General features: G+C 40.4%; 1 protein-coding gene across 1 annotated transcript in view; it reads right to left on the bottom strand.

Annotated features, from left to right (window-relative positions):
* The window catches only part of LOC126396968 (uncharacterized), a 105,661-nt gene that overhangs the window by 67,101 nt on the left and 12,877 nt on the right, over nucleotides 1-25,683 (bottom strand). Inside the window, exons 2-6 of the mRNA XM_050055378.1 lie at nucleotides 21,328-21,369; nucleotides 19,081-19,154; nucleotides 14,635-14,703; nucleotides 14,112-14,211; nucleotides 5,016-5,154 (exon numbers count right to left, since the gene is read on the bottom strand). Of these exons, the coding sequence (XP_049911335.1) occupies nucleotides 5,016-5,154; nucleotides 14,112-14,211; nucleotides 14,635-14,703; nucleotides 19,081-19,154; nucleotides 21,328-21,369 (424 nt within the window). The remainder of the gene's footprint in view (nucleotides 1-5,015; nucleotides 5,155-14,111; nucleotides 14,212-14,634; nucleotides 14,704-19,080; nucleotides 19,155-21,327; nucleotides 21,370-25,683) is intronic.

Below are 25,683 nucleotides of genomic sequence, written 5' to 3' on the forward strand. Positions count from 1 at the left end.
AGTGAGACCTGGCATTAGGGGAGTGTCTCTGGGACGCCAGAGATCACTGTCTAGCCTCATGGAGGTGTCGTGGGACCAACTAGACGAAACACTGGTGAAAGGAGGTTCCCACCCGATGACCCCAAAGACATGCTAGTTATCACTGCTCATTGGTTTGTATAATTAAGCCTTGCCACATTAGCTTATCATAGGGCTTAGGTTTTTCACTGAGTGTTGATCCTTTTTGAGAGCACAAACTTCTTGTGTTTATTTGAATCCTATTCTTTAAGGGGTGCTTTATTCAGATACTAAGACGTGCCTACATAGGTCATTTCACAAGACGTGTACACTCTGCTTGTGACAAAGAGCTGCAGAGCTGCTGTCTGATTCTCCATTAGAGAGACTGTGCACTTTTACACACACAAGAGCAGCGTAACTTCATTGATTATTGTAGGAGCTTAAAGTTTAGTTCTGTTTCCTCTGTCAAGTTTATTACTACAGTTCTTAGGTTTGGTGCTTAAATGCTGCACGATATTTGCTGCAGTGACATTACTGCTCTGACTGCATTAGGGCCCGTTCACACACGAGAAATTAACAATGCTGAACATTCACCTTCCATTTGCTGCTATTCAGTGCGAGTGAAGGGGTGGACAACATATTTGCTTCTGGTGGTGAAGCAAATGTACATCTTGCCATCACCTGGAGTTTAACTTACGGTGACCAGACGTCCCCGATTTCCAGGGACAGCCCCCGATTTGGGTGACCTGTCCCTGATAAAAGCTGTCCCTGAAAATGTCCTCGATTTTGACATTGAATGGGGGAAAAATGCGAGCAGACTCAAACACCAGTTATTACAGTAGTCAGTAAATGCATCACCGACGCAAGATGTCGTATGATGTACAGACGTTATCAGGAAGCACGACCAGACGCAGCAGCATCAACAACAACAATCTAGAGGCGGCAGAAAGGAGAGAAGAGGAGACCAGCGGCCGCGTTAAATGGTATGTTGTGTATGAACTTATTTATTTTGTGTGAGCTGGCAGTAGACTTGACTCTGTGTGTGTGTGTGTGTGTGTGTGTGTGTGTGTGTGTGTGTGAAGTGAGGGAAAGTAGGCTAAGTATGATTGTAACATGCAGTACGTCTGTTTAATCTGAACTGAAGACCTAACGTAACGTTATAAAAGTCAGTGAACGTTAAAGGGGCAAAAAGCGAAATTGTTTCACCGCTAGGTTTGCTGTGGTGCACTGCCTGTAGACCAAAACAAAGTGTGTCCGGAGCTTGAGCAGCCCGCGAGCCCGCTCTCACTCACGGAGAAGAGGAGGAACGTTAGCGTTAGCTCCCGGTGTTAGCACTAGCCGGGATCCGGCGATGTCTCTAGCCAAGTCGGCTGCCACCGGCTACTGGAGTAACTTACAGCTATGGAACGCTTCTACCAGCTCTTCTAGTCACTGAGCCTCGCCTCCATCTCAGCAAATATATTACAAAAATGTAACCTCGCGGGCTGCACGCCTGGCTCGCCAGTACAATGCTAATTGAAAATGTTAGCTGGGCTGCCGGGCAAACTTACTCACTTAACACAACCGTATCGCCTGACCCATTGTTGGGACCGAGCCGCTAATAACTCAAGCTCCAGACATTAACCCATCCCGGTGTTTCCTCCGCAGCCTCCACTTCAAACCCGCTGCTTCTTCCCACTTTAACCTGAATAACAAACCAGGGCTCGGGGGGGGGGGTTCACATGAACGTACATGAACGCGCAGCCGGACCGGTTTGTAAACAAGGGGCTGGAGATCAACACAGAGAGAGGATGTGTGAGGTCATGCTATACTCCAGATGAAATTACACCTCTAGTTCTTCACATAGCAATTTTTTAATTCCTTCAATCTAGAAATGATGAATTTTGCTCATTGCTCCTTTAACATGATGTCACTGTTTTTATATCTGTCATTGGTGAAGCTGTAACGTTAGCGTGAGATTACCAGGTGATGACATTGTATGTGGCTCTGTTTTAGAAAAGGAGGAGGTGGAAGACTGCTTTGGTAGCATAGGATTTTCCTGGAGGCATAGGGACCTGAGACTGTGTTAAAATAATAAATAAATAATAAGTAAATGGTTAATAGTTGTGTGTGTTAACTGCTGTATTTTGTGTCGGGCTGGCACCAGTCACTGCTGTGTGGGTAACCAATGAATTTAGTAGTTATAAATGCAGACCATCTGATTAGATGATGCCCTATGTCACTGTTTTGTATGTCACTGTTGTTAGTGAAGGTGTAACTTGTTATATTAGATTACCATGAGATGACAATATTATCTCTATCTTTTGTGAGTGCACTTTATAAATGTAGGCTATTCTTTGATTTTAATAAAGTAGCATTTTGTTGATGTTGTTTAGCCTTGCTGATGCTGTTGCATGGGGGATACAGTTATTTTTATTGTATGAAAAAATCATATCTGCAGTAGAAAGTTGCACTTTGGAAATTTGGTTTGGTACATAGTGATACATGGTCTGAAAGGTTTAGGAACCTCTGATGTAGCACATTTCAAACAGAGGCAATTACATAGAGCATATAAAAAAGAGCACAATGACTAAATTATATAAGTATATTACCAAAACTGATGTTATTTCTTTAAGAAACTATTCACTTACTATTGGCTCTGTTCTTGCAGTTTTTCTCATGTTCTCCTCTGCTCTTATTCTACCCAGGCTCCTGAGGCGGAGGCTACGGAGGTGGATGAATGAGGGGATCACGGTGATGTCATCCCTTTTTTTGATTGCCACCTTTTGTGTCATAAATATCAGTTCAGTATTCAGTTATGAGTTGAAACCTTTGACCAAAAAAATCCATCCTAACTCAAGCTAACAAGATTAAGATATTTTTGTCTTCCTCAGTGGATGGATGGTTGGTGATGTCACTCATTTGTTTGATTGCAACCTTTTTTGTAATAAAAGCTGGTCAAAATACATGAAAAAGTACTTGTCCCCGTTTTTTATTTCATAATGATAATATTTAATGATTTTTCACCACCGCACTGAAAATGTCCCCGATTTTCATCTCAGAAATCCGGTCACCTTAGTTTAACTTTAGTGAACTTTGACTGGGGAAGTCACAGTCCCAAGAGCAAAGAAGTATGTGTGGAGGAGATATTACTGTTGATGTGTTTAACCAGCCAGAAAAGTACAAACTACCCGACATGAGAGATGCTGCCTTGGAGGCAGGCAGGAACTTTAAGAAAATGCAAAATGTACCAATAACGTCATATTACGCAGTATTTATTAGCAAGCTAGCTAGCTAACATTCATTTGTTAGCTAGCAGGCTAACTATCTGTTTGCATCACACTTGGCACTGCCCACATTCAGCCCAAATATCATGTAAGCAGGCGATGGTCACACGCCTACATTTGCTCATATGTACCTGTACCCTTACTCTCAGCAGAAAACTATCCAAAACATATCCAATTTGCCAAAATTTGCCATGTAAATAGCAGTGCGCCAGGTACAGGTATACCCAGCTCCCAGGGAATGGGAGATGACACTTTGGTTGGTTGAATGTTACACCCAAAACACACCTATGATTAATCAATGGACTAAATCAAACCCCTTTGCTCCTTCTGCCTTATTTTGCTCCCAGATTATGTGTCATGCACTTTTGACCATGCGCTATAGATCATGAGTGTTGATCATCTTTGGAACAAATTCATACAATTTTTATAAGGACACCGGACCCACTGTTGTGCTTACAGTGAAACCAATCATTAAAATAGTCATTCTTGTATAATTCTGATAATTGTGTGTGAATTTCACTAAACCCCTAAAAGACCTCTTAAGGTCTCCACACCCCACTCTATTGATTGAAAATAACAATAGGCCCGTTTCCACTGAAGAAGTTCCCGGTACTATTTGGGGGGCAGGAACTACTACAGGAACGTCCTCTTGCTCGGCTCTCTCAACCGCCGTGTCTCCACTGAGAGAGCGGAGTACGAGGAAGGTTCCTGTAAAGTTACGGGCTCTGGATGTGACGTAATCGTTGCGCGACCATTTTGACCGGGGCGACGTAGGGACGTTGTTAGCTGTTAGCCGATAGCGGTGTCTGTAATAACTCAGTAAATGGCCCGTGAAAAAAACATTTTTTCCAGCGGATGTCTTAGTTACAACATGATTGAGCTAACTGGAGTAGTTTCATGTCGTATCCGACAACGGGAGGCTTTTAACAGATGCTGTTGTGAGCTGTCCCTGTCAGCTGCAGCCACTACTGATGCTTTCCAGACATCGTGATTTCCCATAACTGAATAAATACCACACATAGCAACACAAAACTGCTTTGCTAGCTCAATCATGTTGTAACTAAGATATCCGCTGGAAAGAATATTTTTTTCACGGGCCATTTAGTGAGTTTTTTTTACATGGCGGCGGAAGCTATATGAACGAGCTAACCCTCGTCTGCTGAGTTTTAAAAATGCCGGCTATTTTGTAGCTTTCTGTTCACGTCACATCCCTCCTTGAGTATATCCAATCAGCACCAAGTAAACCCCAAGCCCCAGCCAGGAGTCTTTCGGGGCCGTTCTGAGTACCTACCCCGAGGCAGGGACTTGTTTAGCCCCTGTAAAAGTTCCGGAACTCTGTCCTTAGGGGGTGGTTCCTGCGGTGGAGACACGCACCAACGGCCCCGGCCCCGTAAAATTACCCCTTAGTTCCTGCGGTGGAAACGGGCCTAATTTAAATATTTGGTGGTGACGTGGAGATGTACTAAACATGCTGGGGGAAAAGATTCAAACATGCTGTTGGGAGACAATTGTGATCACCCCTGTTTACGTATGCACATCTTAAATGGGAGCTACTTCTTTGAGAAAACAGCTCACAGCCTAATAACTAAGATAGAACTCCACATACAGCACAAATGAACTACGGTGATGGGAAAAACACATCCACCCACATCCTCTCTTTTACACTGAGTGTTGTTGATTGTGCAATTGGTAAATGTTGCATCTTTAAGATCCTGCAAAATTATGGGCTCTGTCATCACCATGGTAACTTACAACTGGAAGAGGAGGATGCAGTTGAAGGCGTGGCTCATAGGCCGGGAGAGGAAGAGGTAGCCGAGCAGATGAAGGTTGGGCTGCAGGCTCTCAGCTTGATTGTGTAGAGCTGTTGCATCCTGCTGTAGTAAACTTGTATCTGAAAGACAAAGACAGATGTAGGCTGTCAATACACCAAACCTGAAACTACTGCAAACTCCTCCTACATCTCTGAAAATGTCATCCAGACTACAGATGATGAGAAAAGTAGGAAAATACTTGCATGCCATTTATTATAGTTATATATTCAAAACAAAGTGTCCTTTTTGTTCAAAACAACAAAAATACACAATAAAATAAAATGAAATGCCATTTCCATTTTGACGTAAATTAAAATAAATATAAAAACAAAACCTTTCAACACCTTTCTTTTCTTTCCTACTTGAAACATGCTGTTTTTATTCAATCTAGGCTCCTACTGCTGGCAAAGTATCGATAAGTGTACCACTTCAAAATTGAAAGTAAAAAAGTGCGGTCCGCGGTCCGTAAATAGGCGGCTCGTGGGCCGGATGCGGACCGCAGGCTGCCATTTGAGGGCCACTGATCTATACAATCAGCACAGTTTCAAGGTGGACACCCAAGAATAGTGTCACCAATTCAGTATACGACCTGTTCATCAGTTATGACGCTAAACAATGGCTGGAAAAGTGTTTTTGCAGAACATTATGATGTCACAGTGAAGTTGACCTTTTACCTTCTGATATATATTGTCATCATGTCATCATTTTATCCTATTAGACATTTGTGTGAAATGATGTCATAATTTGCATATGAATTCTCGAGTCATACACAAAAACAGATCAGATTTTCCAGATCAGAGTGACCTTGACCTTTGACCAAATCTAATCAGTTCATTGAGTAGAAGCTGATGTTTGTGCCAAATTTGAAAATTTCCCCAAAGGTGTTCTTGAGATATGGCATTAACAAAAATAACACATGAGTAAGTTGACAATGATCATGAACCTTGACCACCAAAATCTAATCAGTTCATTGTTGAGTCCAAGTCGAACTTTGTGCGAAATTTTAAGAAGCTCCCTAGAGGCAGTCTTGAAATACTGCGTTCAAGAGAGTGGGACAGACAAATGGACGGAGGGATGGACAATCCAAAAACATTCTGCCTTCGGCAACAGCTGCTGCTGTTGCTCAGCTCCACCATGTCATTCATTATTTTCACATACATTAACTGCATTATGTGTTGCTCTTTTAAAGAATCTTAAAGCTTCCTTAAACTGTCAACTTATCTGAACTTTAACAAGCTGTTGCAGCATGTTCTGCAGAGGGTCTGTTGCTGCTCTTCTTGGTTTGAGCTCCCGTGCATGCTCCATGGAGGGGGCGGAAACCATACAGCCAATCATAATTATACTGCCTGTTTATGGTGCTATAACTTTAATGTGAGTGTTCCTGGCAGAGTGTACATTATTAAACATGATAGTCAAAACAAGCATGTTAAATTAATGGCAATGCAGAAGTCCGTAATATAAGAGTAGGGTATTGAAAACACACACACACACACACACACACACACACACTGAAACACACCACCGTCACCATCTGTGCCACTGCTTGAGTTTAAATAAAAGAAGGTGCCAGTCCTTGACACCAGCAACTGCTCAGAATGCACATGCAACTTTAATGGGTAAGAGGAGTTACTGTCTTATTTGATTAGATAATGCTGTTTATACTAGTGGATACAAATTCTAATCTGGTGGTGGAAGAAAAATTCAGATCTTTTATGATAATCACAATTGTGTGACAAGTAAAAATGATATTGTTAAATACTGGATTGTATTTAATGTATCATATTTTATAAACTGACCAGATGTTTAGTTGTAAATTCTTTATCTACAAATTAACTAGTAACTGAATAGCTGTTGGAAAAAAATTGTAGTGGAGTTAAAAGTACAATACTTCCCTTTAAAATACAGGTGTTCAGTACATGTACCAGCAAATGTATTTTCAAAGTGAACTGACTTCCGTGAGTCAACACTCTCACTGCACGAACCAGAAGCTTTTAGCAGTGCAGCTCCTCTCACTGGTAACTCAGAGCACCGCTGTCAGCTCAGCTGTGATTCACATTGCTTGTTAAAAGCCTATTTAAAGACAGAGAAAGCCAAAGAAATTAGAATCACCGCCTTGTGGTTGTATGCCTCACAAACCAGTCTAGTTGCAGTTACAGTTTACATCCATGTCTGTCTAGACTCATATTTAGCCGTGACAGTAGGCAATGCAAAGGGCTTCTAGCTCTGTGAGATACTTGGGCTGTCTTGCACGCACTGCTCTTTTGAGGTCTATCTACATATTTCTAATGATGTTTAGGTTGAGAGACTGTGAGGGCCATGGCTAAACCTTCAGCTCGCGCCTCTTGAGGTAGTCCATTGTGGATTTCAAGATGTGTTTATGATCATTGTCCTGTTGTAGAAGCCATCCTCTCTTCTTCAGCTTTTTTTTTTTTACAGATGGTGTGATGTTTGCTTCCAGAATCTGCTGTAATTTATCTGAATCCATTCTTCCCTCTACCCGTGAAATGTTCCCTGTGCCACTGGCTGCAACACAAGCCCAAAGCACAATCGATCCATCCTTGTGTTTAACAGTTGGACAGGTGTTCTTTTCATGAAATTCTGCATCCTTTTTTTTCCAAACATACCTTTGCTCATTGTGTCCAAAAAGTTATATTTTAACTTCATCAGTCCACAAGACTTGTTTCCAAAAAGCATCGGGCTTATTCAGATGTTTCTTTGTAAACTTCTGACACTGAATTTTGTCAATTTGCCAGCCAACATGCCTGACTGGCACTATCTGTTGTTGATCTAAGAACTATACAATGATGGTAGAAATTAGCTGACAGATGATTTTTAGGTCCATTGACTTTAAAGTAATGATCCCATTGAACTTGCTTTGAGTTGCTCTGTGGTACTAGTTAGAACTAGTAATTACACAACCAGTCAAACACTGATGTGGGCCCATGGGCTTAAGGCCAGACAAAATATGGCAAGGTACACAGACAACAAATTAGCCATTATACTCAGTTATATACTCAGATAGTCCAAGCAGCTGACAAATGTAGACCTAAGAAACTCCTGGTTTCACTAAATTGATAAATTTTCCTGTAGTCTACGCTTGAGAAAACGTGACAAGTAAAAAAAAAAAAAAAAAAAAAAGGTTTTTAACACTCGCCAATTATCCTGTCAAGGGAAAAGAATCAGAGTGAAGTTTAGAAAATAAATAGCAGGTACTCTCTGACACATAGCCTGAAGAGCTACGTTGTGTTTGGTGAATAGGTCTAATGTCTGGTACACACTACGCGATATCAGCTCGATTCTAGACCAACGCAGTGACCTACAGTGTTGGGATGGATCATGAACGACAATGAGTATCGTACACGATAATCCATCATTTCATCTCATGTAGTGTGTCATAGTTAACAACAACCGACGCCATGTCTTGGACGCCTCACGACGTTCCCACAGAAAATCTAGCATGTTTGATTTTCGTTTTGTCGTTCACGACTGCTCCCGTCACAGCCGTCACTTTGACCAACAGTAACACAGAGTGGTCTGCTGCCGTAGACAACTGTATGACAACAACACCCCAGGGTTTTAGATACATCCTCTAGGGATATTACCACAACAGAGTATAAAAGGAAAAATTATGGCGTTAAACTGCAGAACCACTTTATCAACCCAGCCAATTGCATCAAGCTAGCAAACAATGTTACTTCTTTAAAATGGAGACAAACATAAAGTAAGAAAATACAAAAATAGTGGAGGGGCTTTTACTCACCACAACTGCAGAGGCTACCAGCTTAATTTTGAACAGACTACATTATAAACATGATGTTATTTATTAGTCCCTCCGTATTTTTATATCTTTACTTTTTATCTGCTCCCGTTTGCATTGCGCCGTAATTTCAAACTCAACACTTCCTGTATCTTTTTCAAATTAAAAGCCCCGTATAACTTCAGTTGAGAGAGTCCCTTCATTTTCTAAATTCGCTTTTATCGTGAAACATTTGCAGGAACTTGTTGTGGAGGATTCAGTGACTTGCATGTTTGCATATGGTACTTTAAATGTAGCTCCTGGCACATGAACAGACACAGTGACTGAAATAATAGTAAAACTAATAAAAACAGGAAAAGAATAACCTGATGACATCACACATGTCATGAAAGACGACCGGGGATGATTGGTGTGGACCATCGTGTAGTGTGTCATGTCTGTCGGCCAAGTCACAGCACGATTTTATGACTCCACAATCGCATAATGTGACATAGTGACTGTCAGAACAGACAGAAATGTCATGTAGTGTGTACCAGGCATAATTGTCTACTTTGTTTCCAATGCCTCTTCATGCACAACTGCACAATACGCTTCTGAGACACAGTAGGTGATTGTCACATCCAGTTACATACTGGAGAATTTACTGCCTATGACCAACCATCTCCACACATACAGTACCACGAGAGGTCAGTCAGGGATTTAAAGCAATCAGAGCTACATGCTTAAAGCCTACGTCACACAACATGGCTTCCAAAGTCCTCAGATGGCTGTACTGTTCACACAACTTCCTGTCTTGTAAACAGGGGTCTTGAAGTCGGTGTGTTTTTCCCACTACATGACTGACCAGTGAAGGGGAGCACACACTACAAGATCTTTCACCAGGAGAAATCACCAATAATTCTTGTGATGTGAGGGTTAAACCACAACCCACGGTCAGGGGGCCCTAACTAGAAAAAATCAAAGTCAAAAATGGACAAAGTCTTGTTCAGACTAAGTTATTACACGAATAACTTACAGAGACACTGAGTGCAATAGTAAACCTTCTCGTCCTCTCTCTCTTTCACTTTCTCTCTCTCTCCCTCTAAAAAACACACACCTTGCACAGCACTGCAGTGCTGCTTGTCTCAACATGTCTCTCGCTCTCACTGGCTGTAGCTCATCAACAAAGTCCCCAACAGATATAGATATTTTGCCTGCTAGATATCTGGGGTGCATCTGTGATGCATCGCCGAGCCTCTCAACTAATGTCTTTAAACAGTTCACATGTAGCCCTTGAACGCTGATATGTGAGCGCCGAGCCAACGTTGATTTGCTTCTGATCTGGGGCTTTTGTTGCAGAGCTCCAAAAACTGTCAGCACGAGGAAAATCAGGCACAAGGCATTTTATGACTGATGAATGTGTCCGTGATTGCCATAATTCTCAATTAACATATTTACAGCCATTATCTGTCAGAATTTTCATTCAAGGCAGCACGGGGAAGGAATGTTATCAACTGTACCAACCAAGTATTTATTCTTTCTTTATTCTTTATTGAGGATCCTCATTAGCTGATACCACAGTAAAGACTACTCTTCCAGGGGTCCACAGAAAATGCAAAATACAAGATATTAAATTATCACATCATAGATAATTTACAACATCAACAAAATAAATAAAACAACAGACCGCAGTAGTCATGTCTGATGTGTCTCCACATCAGTAGATCATCAAAGCAAACCAACAGAACCATTAAACTAGGCACATAGAATTCTAGAAGAATGTTATAGAAGTATATGTGCACATACAAAGAATCTGACTCTGGTATCTTGTTGCTGTTAATGTTAATACACAGACACACGGCTGAAAACAAGGACAAGATCAAGTTATGAGTGCCATTTGTGAATATGTGAAACATGTTTGTTTTTTTCTCCACATGAACCTGCTATCCTTTCAGAAGTGTGACGAGAGAATTTGGCACTTTATTAGCAAATTATAGGCTCAGCCTGAAATAAGCCTCATCACGAATCCACCACCAATAATCATGCCTGAAAGGTTTTCTGCATATTGTCTGATATCCCTGTGGGTCTGAAAGTGTAAATACATCTGCTAGTGTTTGGCCACATGACGCTTGTAATGGAGATGATAAAAACAGACAGGTGTGTGTGTGTGTGTGTGTGTGTGTGTGTGTGTGTGTGTGTGTGTGTGTGTGTGTGTGTGTGTGTGAAGGGGGGATTAAACCTTGACAATTGAATATTAAAATAGTAGCTGGTTATTTTTCTTCAGCAGATCTTTTCCCATTGAGGGGAAAAACATCTTTTGTTATTCAGTGTATAAAAGATGGCTTTGTCATGCTGGTTGCTCATCCAAACCAAGGGCAAGGACTAGCGACACTGGTGCATGCACACATACTAATACACATATGATAAATGTGTGCCTTTGGTGACTATGTAATGCAGCTGGAAACAAAGGGCCACTGGACGGAGGAGTTATTGAACCCAACCACACATTCACAGTCTCTGCACATGAAGTCTAATGTTGCATGGATAAAATAACAATGCTAGGATTTCATTTCTGTCCAAAGGGTTCAAGTACATGAAACAGCTTAACACCAAATCGTATTTGAGGCGTGATAATTACTGAATTGTACTGCCACAAATGCAACATCACTGAGGAAAAAAAAACATACCCACGATGCTCTTAAGTTAGATAGCGGCATTTTCAAATTTTCGAATAATGGCTGTGACAGACAAATAAAGGCCAGCTGCTAATAAAGACTGTACAGTTGTATGCCTCAGTGAACCAGTCAAGTTGCTCTTACAGTTTACATCCATTTCTGTAAAAACATGAATGCTTCATCAAATCTTCAACCTGACACCACAGAGGATCTATACAATCAGTACAGTTTCCATGAAATTCCAATTAGTGCGTTCTTTAGTCTATGTGGACGTTTGTGCCAAATTTGTGGAAGTTCCCTCAAAGTGTTCTTGAGATATGTCCGACAGAATGAGACGAAGGTAAGGTCACAGTGACCTTGACCTTTGACCACCACTTCTAATCAGTTCATCGTTGAGTCCAAGTGGACATCTGTGCCAAATTTGAAGACATGACTGTTCTTGAGATATCGCATTCAGGAGAATGGGACAAACTGACAACCAGAGAGCAAAATGCTGTTGGCCACATCTGTCGCCAGTGCGAAGGGCATTAACACAGCAATTACTGAAAATTTTGAATCAACACCACCACTGTGGTGAGAATGACACATGACAACATTGTTGTACTGATTTAGTGCTGTGGCTGTTTTTTCCCTAAATTTATCAAGATAACAAGTAAAAAAGAAGAATTGTGTTTTTATTACAGCTGCTATATCAAATTAAAAAAGAAGAGAGGACTCTTACTAAAATATGATAATATACACATGAAACAGACATTGCGAACAACAAGTATTCTCCCCCTAGTTAATGTTTCAGAAATTACTTTTACAAATTAGGCTTTAGTGTGTGTATCTCGCCAACAGAGATCAGTTTGATTAATATCTCACTATACAATCAGTGATCCGAAACATCTAGTTAACAGATCGATATAATTCAAATCAGCCCTGTCCTGATGCAGCAGGTTATGGTGCAATATGATGCAATTCAATACTGTGTGTTGCAATAGTGTGGACATTTGCACTGTAACTTGATGAATCTTATAGTTCTGAAACTGCTTGGAAGAAATAAATCCTGATACCTCTTCATCTACTGAGAGAAAACTGTGACCTTACAATTCCGAATCTCAATTTTGTAATACTCCCTAATTTCTAGATGATCCCTTTGTTAGATATTTTACCACAAGCATATACCATCATTTGGTATGTAATCTCTTCTTTTAAAAAGTTAAATCATTATAAATATAAGGGCATATGACATTTGTCAAAAACAACTGTTTGCATGTGAGTAGAGGTGTGTGATTCATCATACTGAAGGCTATTTGGATCAGTATTAAATAGTCAATAGTTGCCCTTAGTTACTCAAATCAGGGTTTGATTGCAACGTGACAGGAAGTCGAAGCAGGCCCTGATGAGTGGAAAAGGCAGACAAAGGCCTCAATCACACAGAAAAGGTTTTAGCAGTTGGAGGCAGCCTTTTGTAATTGTTTTTAATGAGAATGAAACTTTTTGTTCACTGTTCTTGCGTTTCTGTGCTCTTGATGCCTGGCATTTTTGCCAGAGTGCTTTGAGCTCGAGTTGAAAAAATTTCAACTCAGTGCGGAAAATGCCCCGTGTCATCTCCACTTTTTCCCATTGTCCAATCGGATGATTTGAGAGGTGGGCCTTCTGTGGTGGTCACAACAACAAGTTTACAGTTGATAAACAATGGTGGAGAAACTGATGTTAGCAGTTGCTGGGTAACCAGAGCTATACAGCCTGATGATAGACAGCAGGTTGTCAAACTGTCTCCGAGTTATACAAAGAATTATATAAAGTAAGTCTAGAAATGGTCATCATGGAGGCGAAGCTCCTGGACCTGAACTGGTGGTACTCCACTTGATCCACGCTCTTTTTTAGGGTCTCATGTACCCAGATCTCTATTTTCCCTGTGCTGTTGACAGCCTCCCACCCTCAACCAGAGGTACAGCAAGTAGCCTCTGTCTGTCCATTTTAGGAACTAGCTACTAACTACTGATTAGTGAAATAAATAAAATAAAAACATAAATAAATAAACAGTAGATTGATAACATGGGAAGGTTAGGGTAAGGAGGTCATGGAGTGGTTGCCTGGCAACAACAAAAAGGCGCAGAAAGTGTATTTTTACTCGTGGCATTCAACGCAGTGCAGTGCACTTCACTTTTTGCAACCTGCAAAATGCTCTCTATGCAATCAGGGCCTAAGAAGGTTCAATTTCATTCTTAACACTAAAGAGATGAATGGAATGAGTTAAACATGACTTGTGCACCACAGTATTCTTTGTCATGTACTGCACTAATTCTAGCGAGTTATCTGGGTACTCCATGACTGTTATATTATTCATATTAACAGAAAGATTTAATCTTAAAAAAAAAATGCTTAAAGAATGGCGGGCAAATGAAAATGCAGAGGTACAAGTTTGTGCAACACCTTGAAAGCCAGCGAAAATATGCTGTGAGAAATGAAATGCATCATCCAGCAGGTTTTCGCTGGCAAATAAGCAGGGAGATCTGGGCGCTTGCGAGATGGAGGAAGGTTTACCACAGATCATTTACAGACACTACCCACATTGTTATAATACAAAGGTGTTTGAAAATCAGCAAAGAATGCCCTTAACAAAAAGGGTTTTTTTTACCTGCTTCTGCATTTTCACCATCATCCTCCTCCTCTTCCTCTGTGGGGGCTTGATCCTCCACACCCACCTGATCCATCACAATACACTCTGCCACACCTGTCTAAGATCAAATTAATCCAAGTTATAATTAAAAAAATGTTCCCCTGTCAACATTTATCACCAAAATTCATGACACAGTAAACTATAATAAATGTCATTTTAACGGGAGCTTTACTTGGTGTGCAGATCTAGTTAGTTCTAGCTAGTTCCACTGTCCTGGACACATCTCCTGATGTCCTGGACATATCTGCTGTCTCAAGCTACAATACTACAGGATGGCAAGTTTGGCTGTCATCCTCTTAATTTTCAGTCACTTAACATCTCCATAAATAAACTCCGTCAGTGTCTTACATTGTCACTGAGGCCCCTCAGTGTATTCAAATAGGTTCTGCTTTCATCAGGTGTTGGGTGTCAAAGTCTGCGCTCAGGGTTACCAATAGAGCCTAACAAGTAAAAGGCATGCAGGTTATTTTTAGCTGCTTACCTTTAGAGATTCTAGCTGCATCACCTGACATTTCTGAAGAAGTTCCACAAACAAGTAGATAAGCAAGGCCTGCATAACAGAGGGTAGAAAATATATTTTTAGTTCTTGAAATGGGTGTAGTAAGTTCATGACATTGCATGATGTAGCCTCAGAGACAGACAAATCTGTGAGCTCATGTTTTATTCGCTCTTGCCGATGCGTCTGGTCCCCCTTCTGTTCAAACAGGGGTACATTCAATCTGAAAACAGTGTGCACTGTTTTGCTTTGGTTTCCAGGTTGAACGACATGCTTTCTCAAAATGGTGTTAGACAGTGTGCAACGGGCTTTGAGATACGATTTCTCTCATTTGGTGGGTGTGTCCTAGGTGTAGCAACGTTTATATAAATAAATAAATAATAATAATAATAATAATAAATCAATTTTATATAGCGCCTTTCAAGAAACCCAAGGTCGCTTCACAATTGCTAACAACCACAAAATCACACAGACAACCACAAAATCACATGACATGAACAAACATAAAACACAACTAGCTGGCGAAAGCCAGCAGGAAAAGGTGCCTCTTTAGCAGAGATTTAAAAGAGTCCAGAGTTGGTGCCTGGCGAATCTCCAGCGGAAGCGAGTTCCAGAGGGTGGGTGCTGCCACACTGAAGGCCCTGCTCCCAAAGGTTTGCCTTCTAGTACGAGGAATTGAAATATGAATGAATTTAGGTTGTGACATTAGGTGACCAAAATTCTATGTCAGGACGTCAAATGTCAGCATTTTTAGTTGCGTTGTTGGGTCACCAAAATGTAACATGTTCCAAACATCTCATCATAACTTCATCTTGATTTAGAGTAACAACATTCAGTCTTAAGTTATTAAGAACAAAACCCAACGTCTACAAAACTTCATAAAATTAACATCCACACAACGTGGAATTGCAGCGCTATTGGACATTTAAAATATCGTTAACCCCATTTTCATTCCAACCAGAATTTAACGTCTGTCTGACAAAGGGTCCACCATATTTCTGATATCATACTGACGTCCAGTGCAAGCTGGGCAAATTCAAATATTTAGAAAATATTAAGATATTTACTTGGAGTTTTTGCTTGTATTTCACATCCTGCTTTGACAATGTGAACACAGTTTGTTTTTCAACACCAAAAATGCTCCTTTGAATTGAATTAAACTACATATTCAAAGGCATTGTGCTTGCGTAACACAACAGGCTGTTCAACCTACTGCAGTTTCTCTTTAAATAAACATCACACTACATTTTGTCGGGGCTGAACGCAACCAAGATTTCCACCATCCCTGTCCTGCTTCAGGCCAGTCACAACAAATATACAATAACCTGTGGTAAGATACGATTAGATAACCTGTGCCATGTCTGGAAAGTGGGTTAGAGCACGCGGTGGTGACAAAATGCTTTAACACTATCCCCGCCATTGATTAGATTTTCTGTCATTTATGACAGAATGCTGTCCTGCCACTGACGAGGTATTCTGGCAATCCAGTTTTCACTGTTATAAGACAGGGGGCACTGTTACACATCTTGTGAAATAGAACAGCACTGCTGTGTCAAAAAAACAGAAGATGTTGTTTACAGAAATGTAGCAGCTTGTAAACCACATGAAAATGCGGGGCTGATGGAAAAATTTATGGTTGCCCTGGAGATGTTGATGGACTCAGAACTTCTGAATCCGATTTGGACAAAGAAGCAAATGAGTTTGGTGGGACGAAACAGGATCACCATGAAGGTGATCGTGACACACAGACAAGACGACCACAGAGGAGAGGGAGACAGCAGAACACTGAACAATCACTGAAAGTGGCAAGGTGTTCCGCTAAACTTCAAACAGACTATTATCATTATTATTATTATTATTACTTTCATTTATACAATTCAAACTGACAGAAGGAAATGCGAAAAAACTAAAAATATAAATGTGAAATTGATTTTGTACTTGAAAATGAGCTTTTTGTCCGAAATGTTTTTTTTGTTTTTTTTGTTTTTTGAAAATGCACAAATTTGTGTTGATAAAAAAAGGAATGGAATAAGATAGAATAAAATGTTTTTTTTTTGGTTTAAAAACAGAAGGTCTCTTCTTTAGTTTCATGTACTGTTCACATATTCATAGAACAAAATATTCTGTGGATCATGAAAGATTAGTGAATATGATTGAAAATGCTGGCGGTGGCTGGCAACTTTAAAGTAATACTCTGGCAGGGAAAGTGTTGACTATAGAGTTGAATAAGTAACATTACTATTGTGCACTAGAACTATCATAGGCTGTATACAACACTGATTGATTTAACATCTAAACCAATCAGCTCTTAGATCAAGCTGTTTTTGCTTTTATTCACACAGTCAGGATCAAGTGGGACAGATATCTAAGCAGAATGCATTGTGAGTCGATTGCCAGTGACTGATCCTACGCGGGCCTGGCTCACCTCGGCCCCTTCCCATTGGTTGGTTGATTTTTTTTTTCCCAGCTGAAAATGCCAGCTGTTGTTGTCAGCACTTTCAACATGTATGTCAAGGTAAGTCTTTGTGGTATTTGTCCTGCCCCCTCTCCACTGTGATTGAACAGCTGGGTAAAAAGTGACAGTGACCAGTGTTTTACCAAAAGCTGAACAAGCTGAGCTTTCATTTTTCAATCAGAAAAACAGATAAATAATCCCAGAAGACATTCAGTTTCAGATTATAATGATGAATTTATTTTACAAAGTCACAGAAATGACAAAGCAGGATTACAAAGCATTTGAAAGGGATGTGCACCGGAGCCCTTGTTGGACTGGCAGGACAGCTAGCTTTCCAGAGATATTTAACGTTAGTAACGTTATGTTGCATATGATACAGTCGACCACAAAGTTAACTTCTATAGTATCCAGTATGCTTTGCTTCAGAGTTAGAGCAAGAAGGTTTTTTTTCAGTTAACGTTACATTAGATATCACATTTATTTTTTACCTGCCAATCAAACAATTGCATGAGACATTCCACTTGTCCAAACACAGTTTACTTGACCCAAGCAAGTGTGAACGTTGAGCCTCTTGACAGGAAAGGCGCTTTAGTGGACACACAATAGCCATGTTTTTACCAAACAAAACATGGCATGGTACCTTTGTAACCAAAAGTAACCCTTCAGACATGATACCTATACCCTAGGTCTGTTTAGCGTTTCCACCACAGTATAGATCAGAGATCATGTTTTCCCCCATCGACCAATCAATGGTTCAAAAGTAGGTGGGATTTCAGTTGACCGAGATTTTCTTTGGTTGACCACAGCCCTACATATCTGAAGGCCTTGTAGGTTGAGCACTACAGGAGAGACATGTTGCAATCAGTTTTCTTTTTAATATAAAGTAGTGATCAGGGGCCATATTCACAAAGCTCCCTAATACAAAGAGTTGCTCCTTGTGACGAAATTCTAACAGAATCTTAGAATTGTGATGTTTTCTTCTTTCTTCCCCAAAAAGTTCAGACAAGGTCCTTGTAAAGATAAAAGTTATTCACAGAGCCTCTTAGACCTTAAAAGAGCTCCTAAGACGAAAATCTGTTAGTAGCAGGGAGGAGGACCTCTAAGAGGCCATTTTCTCCTGTGCTTAAAAGCACTTTAAGCACAGGAGAAAATGGTGAAAACACAAAGAGGTCAGAGAAATGTTCTCCAAAAGCTGGATGACAGTGAATAAATGAAATGCTACCAATTAAATCATGCAGGGATAATATGTGTGGTTGATGCCATTAGGGATACACACTCATTTCCCTCCTAACACTATAACACCAGAAATAAAATGATCACAATGCTAAGATATTTGGAAAACTGGAAAAATGCAACAGTGCAGCAGTGATCACACTGACAATGACAACACTTTTACAGTCAGCAGTTAATTTCATTTCCACTGGTTGTCCACACCTTGCAGGCCCACAAAGGGGCGTGTCTGTGACAACCAATCACATCTGTTAAAATAATGCATCATACCTAGCAACGGGGTCAGCCACACCTCCTTACTTAGGTAAAAGTTTCTGTCGCTTACTTGGTCAGAATTGCTTTCCTAAATCACTCTTAACCTGGGACTACTTACTAAAATATTTTAGGCTAAGTAAGGAACTCTCTGAGAGTGTTCTCAGAATGTTGAACATGTTGAATGTGAAACACACTAGGGGGCCATAACAGGGCGAGGGGCTGTATTCATTTTCCCATCTTACAGGAAAACTTGAGTAATCTCACCTGTGTCATTTCTTTTTGTTAAAGGCCTTAGGCTGAGCTCTAGCAATCTTACATACTAGAAGTGAATTACATTAATATTTGTTATAATAGATGCATCTGCTTGTGATGATTCCTAAGGATCTAACTGGTCAGACTGATTTGTGCTCATTTCACACTATCTTTAATCTACACAGACCATGCCAGTCTTTACAGAAAATAAGAGTCCTAAGAAGCAATGTATCACTTACCTGGACAAAGAAGCCAACAAGAAAGGAGACAAGGAAAGGCACCAGTCCAGCATGGGCTATCGTTACTGGAAGACCTAGAAATAGAAATGATGTAGAACCATTTGTGAATCTGATCCCACTTCAGTAGTTCTGAAAGCATGTGTCTGACTCTTTGTCAGCGTATCTACCTGCCTGTCTATCACTGTCTCTGCTCGTCTTTCTCGCTCATGGCACTCCTGTCCGCTCGGGCTCATACTCACCATAAAACTTTATGGATAGTGCTGATTTCAATATGAGATTTAAGTGATTGAACAAGTATTAACTTGGAAGGGCTCCACCTTTGTGGAAGTACATGAAGACCCTGCTGAAAACAAAGTAGTTAAATGTAATGTCCCATGTAATTTCCACCTCTACAAAAATCTCTCTGGTGTTAACTACACTTCATAAACCACCGTTAAATTTGCTCTGCCAATGACAGCCAAGAGATGGACAGAGCCTTAATTATGTTCCAAATGAACTGATATTATAAAAAGGAAGTCTTGTAGAAAGAACAAATACAGTTCACCAAAGTTTTTACCATCATATTAGTTGAGTCAAATCATATTAGCGAGGAAGTTAACAAACAGCTTAAGTCAAAGGGAGTGTGATCGAAACAAACATGTTCTCTTGGGTAAGATTATTTTTCTTTAGCCACTGAGCTCTTTAGCAGAAATGTGATGTTGTGAAGGTTTGTGTTATTGTTCACTGGTGCAAAGGAAATATGCTCTGTTCTTTCAACAGTGGTTTGTGTTGTGTGCTAACCGGCTAACTAGCAAAAAGACGGTCTTCCTGTTCTCCTTTTTGAGTGATGATTACAGAATACTGCTGTCTGCTGGTATGGTGTCATGCAGGCGCAGAACAGACGTGCTGGTTGGCCGTCAGCAGTAGTCTTTGCAGTGTGTTCACATGCAACTTTTGGCCAAGACACAGATGATGTGAGGCAACGCAACAGTCAGCTTTTTTTGCCGCTAGTTCTCTGAAGTTGCCTTTAAAGGTGCTATATACGATGTTCATAGTCTGGGGTCCAATTGTCTGCTAATGGCTATGATGTCACATGCAAACTGGAGGGGGCTGAGCCGGAATGGCCATTTCAGCTGACAGCATTAACAGTGCTATCAGCATTGCTAGGGCATTATGAAATCCAATTTTTTTCCACAAGTTCTTTGTTTTACAATTCAAGCACATTCAGTCTACAGAAAGAGTGTCTAATCATGTAAATTCAAAATTTCAACAATTCGACAGGAAAATGTAATAAATATCAATGACTTTGATGTTACAACATTGCACTTACATTGCATTTTTTTTTTAAATCAAAGAAAGTGCTTCAATATTTTTTTAAATAAAACACTCTATCCTTTTGCGTCATATTCCTCTGCTCTAAATATAACTGTTAGTGTAGTTTTTTGGATGACTGAGCCATCTCAGAGGGCCTCTTCCAAATGTCTGCAGGGTCCAATGATAACATTCATTGTCAGGATTTTTTTTCCAGCAACCCAACTTAATTAAGTAATCTCCCTCACAATTTAGAGGGATTTCTTAATTTATAAAGCAAGCAGGTAATGTTTTTTTTTATACTTCTAGTGAACATAACCTAATTAACCTTATTTCCAAATATGTACTGTATCTACACTGTGGTAACACCTTATTTTTAAAGCCTATGTAGTCATGTGTGTATCCTATGCTGTTTTAATGCATTTACAGGTCAGATTACGGGTGCCAATCCAACTTTAGAAGCATGGTTTGACCACTGAGATGTGAGTGACGGTTGGCTTGTTACAGAAACATCAAACACTGCCTCTTCAAACACTGACTCGAGATGCACAGGACAGGGTTTGACCCATTCTGGTCAAGGTCAAGCTAACGTTAGCCGTTGCTCACATCTCTGTGGTCAAACCAGCTGCTGTCAAAGTTGGAAACAACACAGGCAACGCAGAGAGAAGTTTCGGTGAGCAGCCCAGAGGTTGTAATGTCACTCGCTAAGCAAGGTCAGAAAATTACTTAAGTTGAATGTTTTGGGGTTTTTTTTAACTCTTTGAGGACTGGCCCAAACAATTGGTTGATTGCCCAATGTAACTGGCCCCGGTGTGTTTGTCCTCAAGGACTCCATTACTCTACTATATCTTCACGTATCAAATAATGGTTTTCTGCTATTATTGTTCTGAATGTCTAGTACTGCACCTTTAATGTTTCAGATTTTTCTGTCTTGAGTAAGAAGATATAATTACTCACCTAAGATTCCAGTTCCCAGTATCGTTGCAATGGTCAAGAAATCTAGGTACACAAACAGAGCTTTGTCAGATCAATCAGAAAGTCACAAAATTCACACCTACAAATACAAGAAAAAAAAGTCAACAGGTTCTTCTCATAATAGGTATTAAAAAAATAAAAAAATAAATTTTCCCCTAAAGGCCGTATGATACATATTCTGAAACACTGATGCTTCACATCCATCTTTAATCAAGCGGAACAGATGATCTGTGCGATCAGCACCATCACCAACTCAGTATCTGACCAAATGTCTCCCTCTATGTTCCTGAGTTATGACGTTGAGTAATGACCAGAAATATGTAATGTCACAGTGGAGTCAACCTTTAACTTTTTGCATACAAAATGTCATCACTTCATCATTTTATCCTTTTAGACATGTGTATGAAATTTTGTCATAATTAGCATATGAATTCCTGAGTTATGGGCAAAAACATATTTTGGTGACCTTTGACCACCAAATTCTAATCACTTCATCAAGTGGATTCCCTCAAGGCCTTCTTAAGATAATGCATTCACAAGAATAAAACGGACACAAGGTCACAGTGACCTTGACCTTTGACCACCAGTCTGATCAGTTCTTCTTTAAGTCCAAGTGGATGTCTGTGCCAAATTTCAAGAAATTCCCACTACGGCATTCTTGAGATATGGACGGACGAACAACCCAAAAACCAGCCATGGCTATCATGACCCCGAGCCAAAAAACAAAACAAAACAACAATTCTAAACAAAGAGGGTCTAACTCAGAGATATGATTGCGAAAGTGAAAGACTGAAAAGTAGAAGTGTCCAATATGTTTCCTCACAGGACTGACAAGAGTCATTATTTATGAGTCTGTCGATGTGCACTGCCAAGTGCACCTTTTCCTCCTGCTTGTGCAATGTGAACAGCAGCTGAGACTCTGTTTTACTTCAAGTATATCCTTTGTCAAGATGAAGATTGACAACATGATTTGATTTGCACACTTTTTTGGAGAATATTTTTTAAGTCATTGATTGCCAGTCTAATGTCAGACTCTTGACTTGAGTCTGACACGAGTCCAAGTCATCAGTCCACATTTCTGGAATTTAACAAACGTCAGTATTAAAATAATAATAATACTAATAATAATTCTATGAGTTGTTGAGACTGTTTCACAAAGGTGTTGAGTCAGCTCTTTAATTTTAAAGGCTGTGTCAAAATGAACAAAAGGTTTTGTTTGACATCTTCAATGTCCAGGTCAGAGACAGTTCAGAAAAGCAGATATATGATAGGCAGGATTGCACTGGAAAGTCTGCTGTGTTGAAAAAACAAACCCACATGACCCACAGCCAGCACAAACTCAAATAAGTTTAGTACCAGCAGTGAAATCTCAGCTGAGCTTTCATAGCAGCTGGTCCCCCTCTACTGCTCCATCTGCTTTTTCAATCTACTCACAGTTGTAGAGCAAAATACATTTCTCTTAACTGCACAGTGCACACATCATCTCTGAGATCATTCATTCTCACACAACCAGTGTGTCCTACCTCACTGATATCGCTGTTGGATTCAAGGCCAACATTATAGCAAAATAACCCTGACCACAGACTCTACCTCACCTACCTTAAAACTGCAGCTGCAGGTATCAACATACACTGACACAACAATAGGCAAGATAAAAGAGGCTGTAACCATCCGCTACTGTTTACTGTACTGCAGTATGTAGTTTTGTTCAGTTGTTATACTCGTATGATGCTGGCTGCCGTTTGTGTATGTTTTCATATTTGTTAATGTTCTCTAATAAACTTACGGATGCTATTTCCCTCTCAGGAAAAATAAACTTAACTGACTAAAAGGGTGGTTTGAATAACAGTGGGTACAAATTTGAAGCCTTGACAGTGTATTTGAATCCAGCATCACCTGGTAGCTCAGAGCTATACACAGTTCTACAGGGAAAAATGACACTTTGATTACAGTAAAGTAACAGAGGTGAAGCCCATACAAGGCAAGCAATGCTAGCATTAGCAGCTCATGCTCAGTGATGTTGCTAGGTACGCATCCTGCATACATGATGCATTAAAATCTGAAAGGACACAGTAAAGGCTGTGTTTGGGGGACGCACCCTATTATTTTCCAGATAATGTTTAAATCATAGAAAACAGTGGCATTGTGTCAAATTACTTATTTTGAAAGTATTTCTCATGTCACAGAAACCACTGAGAGCGAAACTCGTGGTTTGGATCCTATCATACAGTCAGTGATGTGTTTGGGTTTTTATCCTGGTGCTCTAGATTACACTGACCAAAGACCTATGGTAAAGATCATCAAAAAGGAAAGAAAGTGATTTATTTTGGTCACACTTATGTTACTGAAAAAGGCATAAATATTGCTAGATATATCAATGTTTCAAAAATTACATAGTATATAAGCTGACATTGTCATCTATTGGTTGAAGGGATGGTGGATGGCAAGACACCCCGAGGCAAGATGCCTGCCAAGCTGCAGACCACTGTTCGAGACCAACAAACATCAATACTTGTGTTGTTTTTTAGGTGCCGTAGCATTGTTCCGACCTCTCATTGTTCCGACCTCTCATTAGTCCGACGTCCCATTGTTCCGATATGTGATTATACTAGGCTATACTGTATTTGTGTACCATAGAGGATCAGCAGCGCAACAAAAGTAGGCTACTGGTCGAGATACAAGTGTCATAGAGAGGAGAGAATGAAACACCATAACCTCCTGTTATTATCTCTGGGGTTGGGGTTGTGAGGGGAGCTCTCCGCGGTGCTGAACGGTTCACAGCGGGCGTATTTCTGCTTGATGGTGCACCGCGACCGGCTCTGGGTCAGCTGGGAAAGGCTTGAGGCGAAGCAGGCTCACGGCTTATGTGTTTGCCACTTTCTTTTTCATTTTAACCCACACCATGATCTTTTCCTAACCCTAACCAAGTGGTTTTTGTGCCTAAACCTAACCAGACCTTAACCACAGGGCATCATGATGATTTCTGAACAACGGGACTTCGGAACAATGGGTTTAATATGGTCGGAACAATGGGATGTCGGACCAATGGGCTGTTGGACCAGTGGGCAGACCCTGTTTTAGCTATGTTTCCATCCAAAAGTCATTTGAATCATTGGGAAATGTGCATTAAAAGAAATACGAATCCTGTGTGTTTCCATTAAATGTACGGACTTTGGTGAAAACTACGAACTCGCCCGAGTTTTCCGCAGAACCGGAGACAAAACAAGTCTTGCATTCTTCTTCTTCAGGCTGATGGAAACATGGCTATTGCCGTGTGTCCTGCTGCTAATGAGAAATGGCTGCTTTTGCTCCTGAACCCAGTTATTTCAAGCCAAAACATAATCTTTTCTTGTGCCTAAACCTAACAGAGTTCATTTAAGTTTCAATGTATCCAATATTTATTTATTTTTTTTTTTTTTTGTGGGTGATTGGGTTGGCTAATCGCTACAGAATCAAATCAGTTTTGATTTGCAGTGCTATGAGTGATACATGTATCTATGTTGGATCCCCATTAGCCAGGAGTTACCTGATTATGCAAGTGGTCATGTAAACAGCATAATCCGATAGGCTTTATCAGATAAAAGCCATTATCGGATTATGAGAAATCGGATAAACACACCTAGCTTTTTCCCCCAATAATCCGTTCTATTCGGTGCATGTATACCATTAATCAATCAATCAATCAATCAATTTTATTTATAAAGCCCAATATCACAAATCACAATTTGCCTCACAGGGCTTTACAGCATACGACATCCCTCTGTCCTTATGACCCTTGCAGCGGATAAGGAAAAACTCCCCAAAAAAACCCTTTAATGGGGAAAAAAGAGCAACTGAGGAGGGATCCCTCTTCCAGGACGGACAGACGTGCAATAGATGTTGTACAGAACAGATCAGCATAATAAATTAACAGTAATCCGTATGACGAGAGAGAGAGAGAGAGAGAGAGAGAGAGAGAGAGAGAGAGAGAGAGAGAGAGAGAGAGAGAGAGAGACTTTAGGGACCACGAGTAACCCTGCGTTCTCAGAGCGCAGTGTTCTGGTGGTAATCTGGTATCTTTCGTTCTTTTACATCTGTGCATGTGTGAACAGTCGTAGAAAACGGATGTGACGTACAACAGACGACAACAAAAATGGCTAGTAGTAGCAGTAGCAGCAGCAGCAGCAGCGGAGGTGGGAGTATCAGCAAAATTAACAAAAGTCACTTTTGGAGTGAAGAAGAAACAAAATTCATGCTCAACGAGATGAAAAACCTCAACATTCTCCAACTCCTCGACGGGAGAAAATATCGAAACTGTGACACACTAAAGAAGGTGTTGGCGAAAATGGCAGAGATGGG

The sequence above is a fragment of the Epinephelus moara genome, chromosome 10, assembly GCF_006386435.1.
Source record: "Epinephelus moara isolate mb chromosome 10, YSFRI_EMoa_1.0, whole genome shotgun sequence".
NCBI classification, from domain to species: domain Eukaryota; kingdom Metazoa; phylum Chordata; class Actinopteri; order Perciformes; family Serranidae; genus Epinephelus; species Epinephelus moara.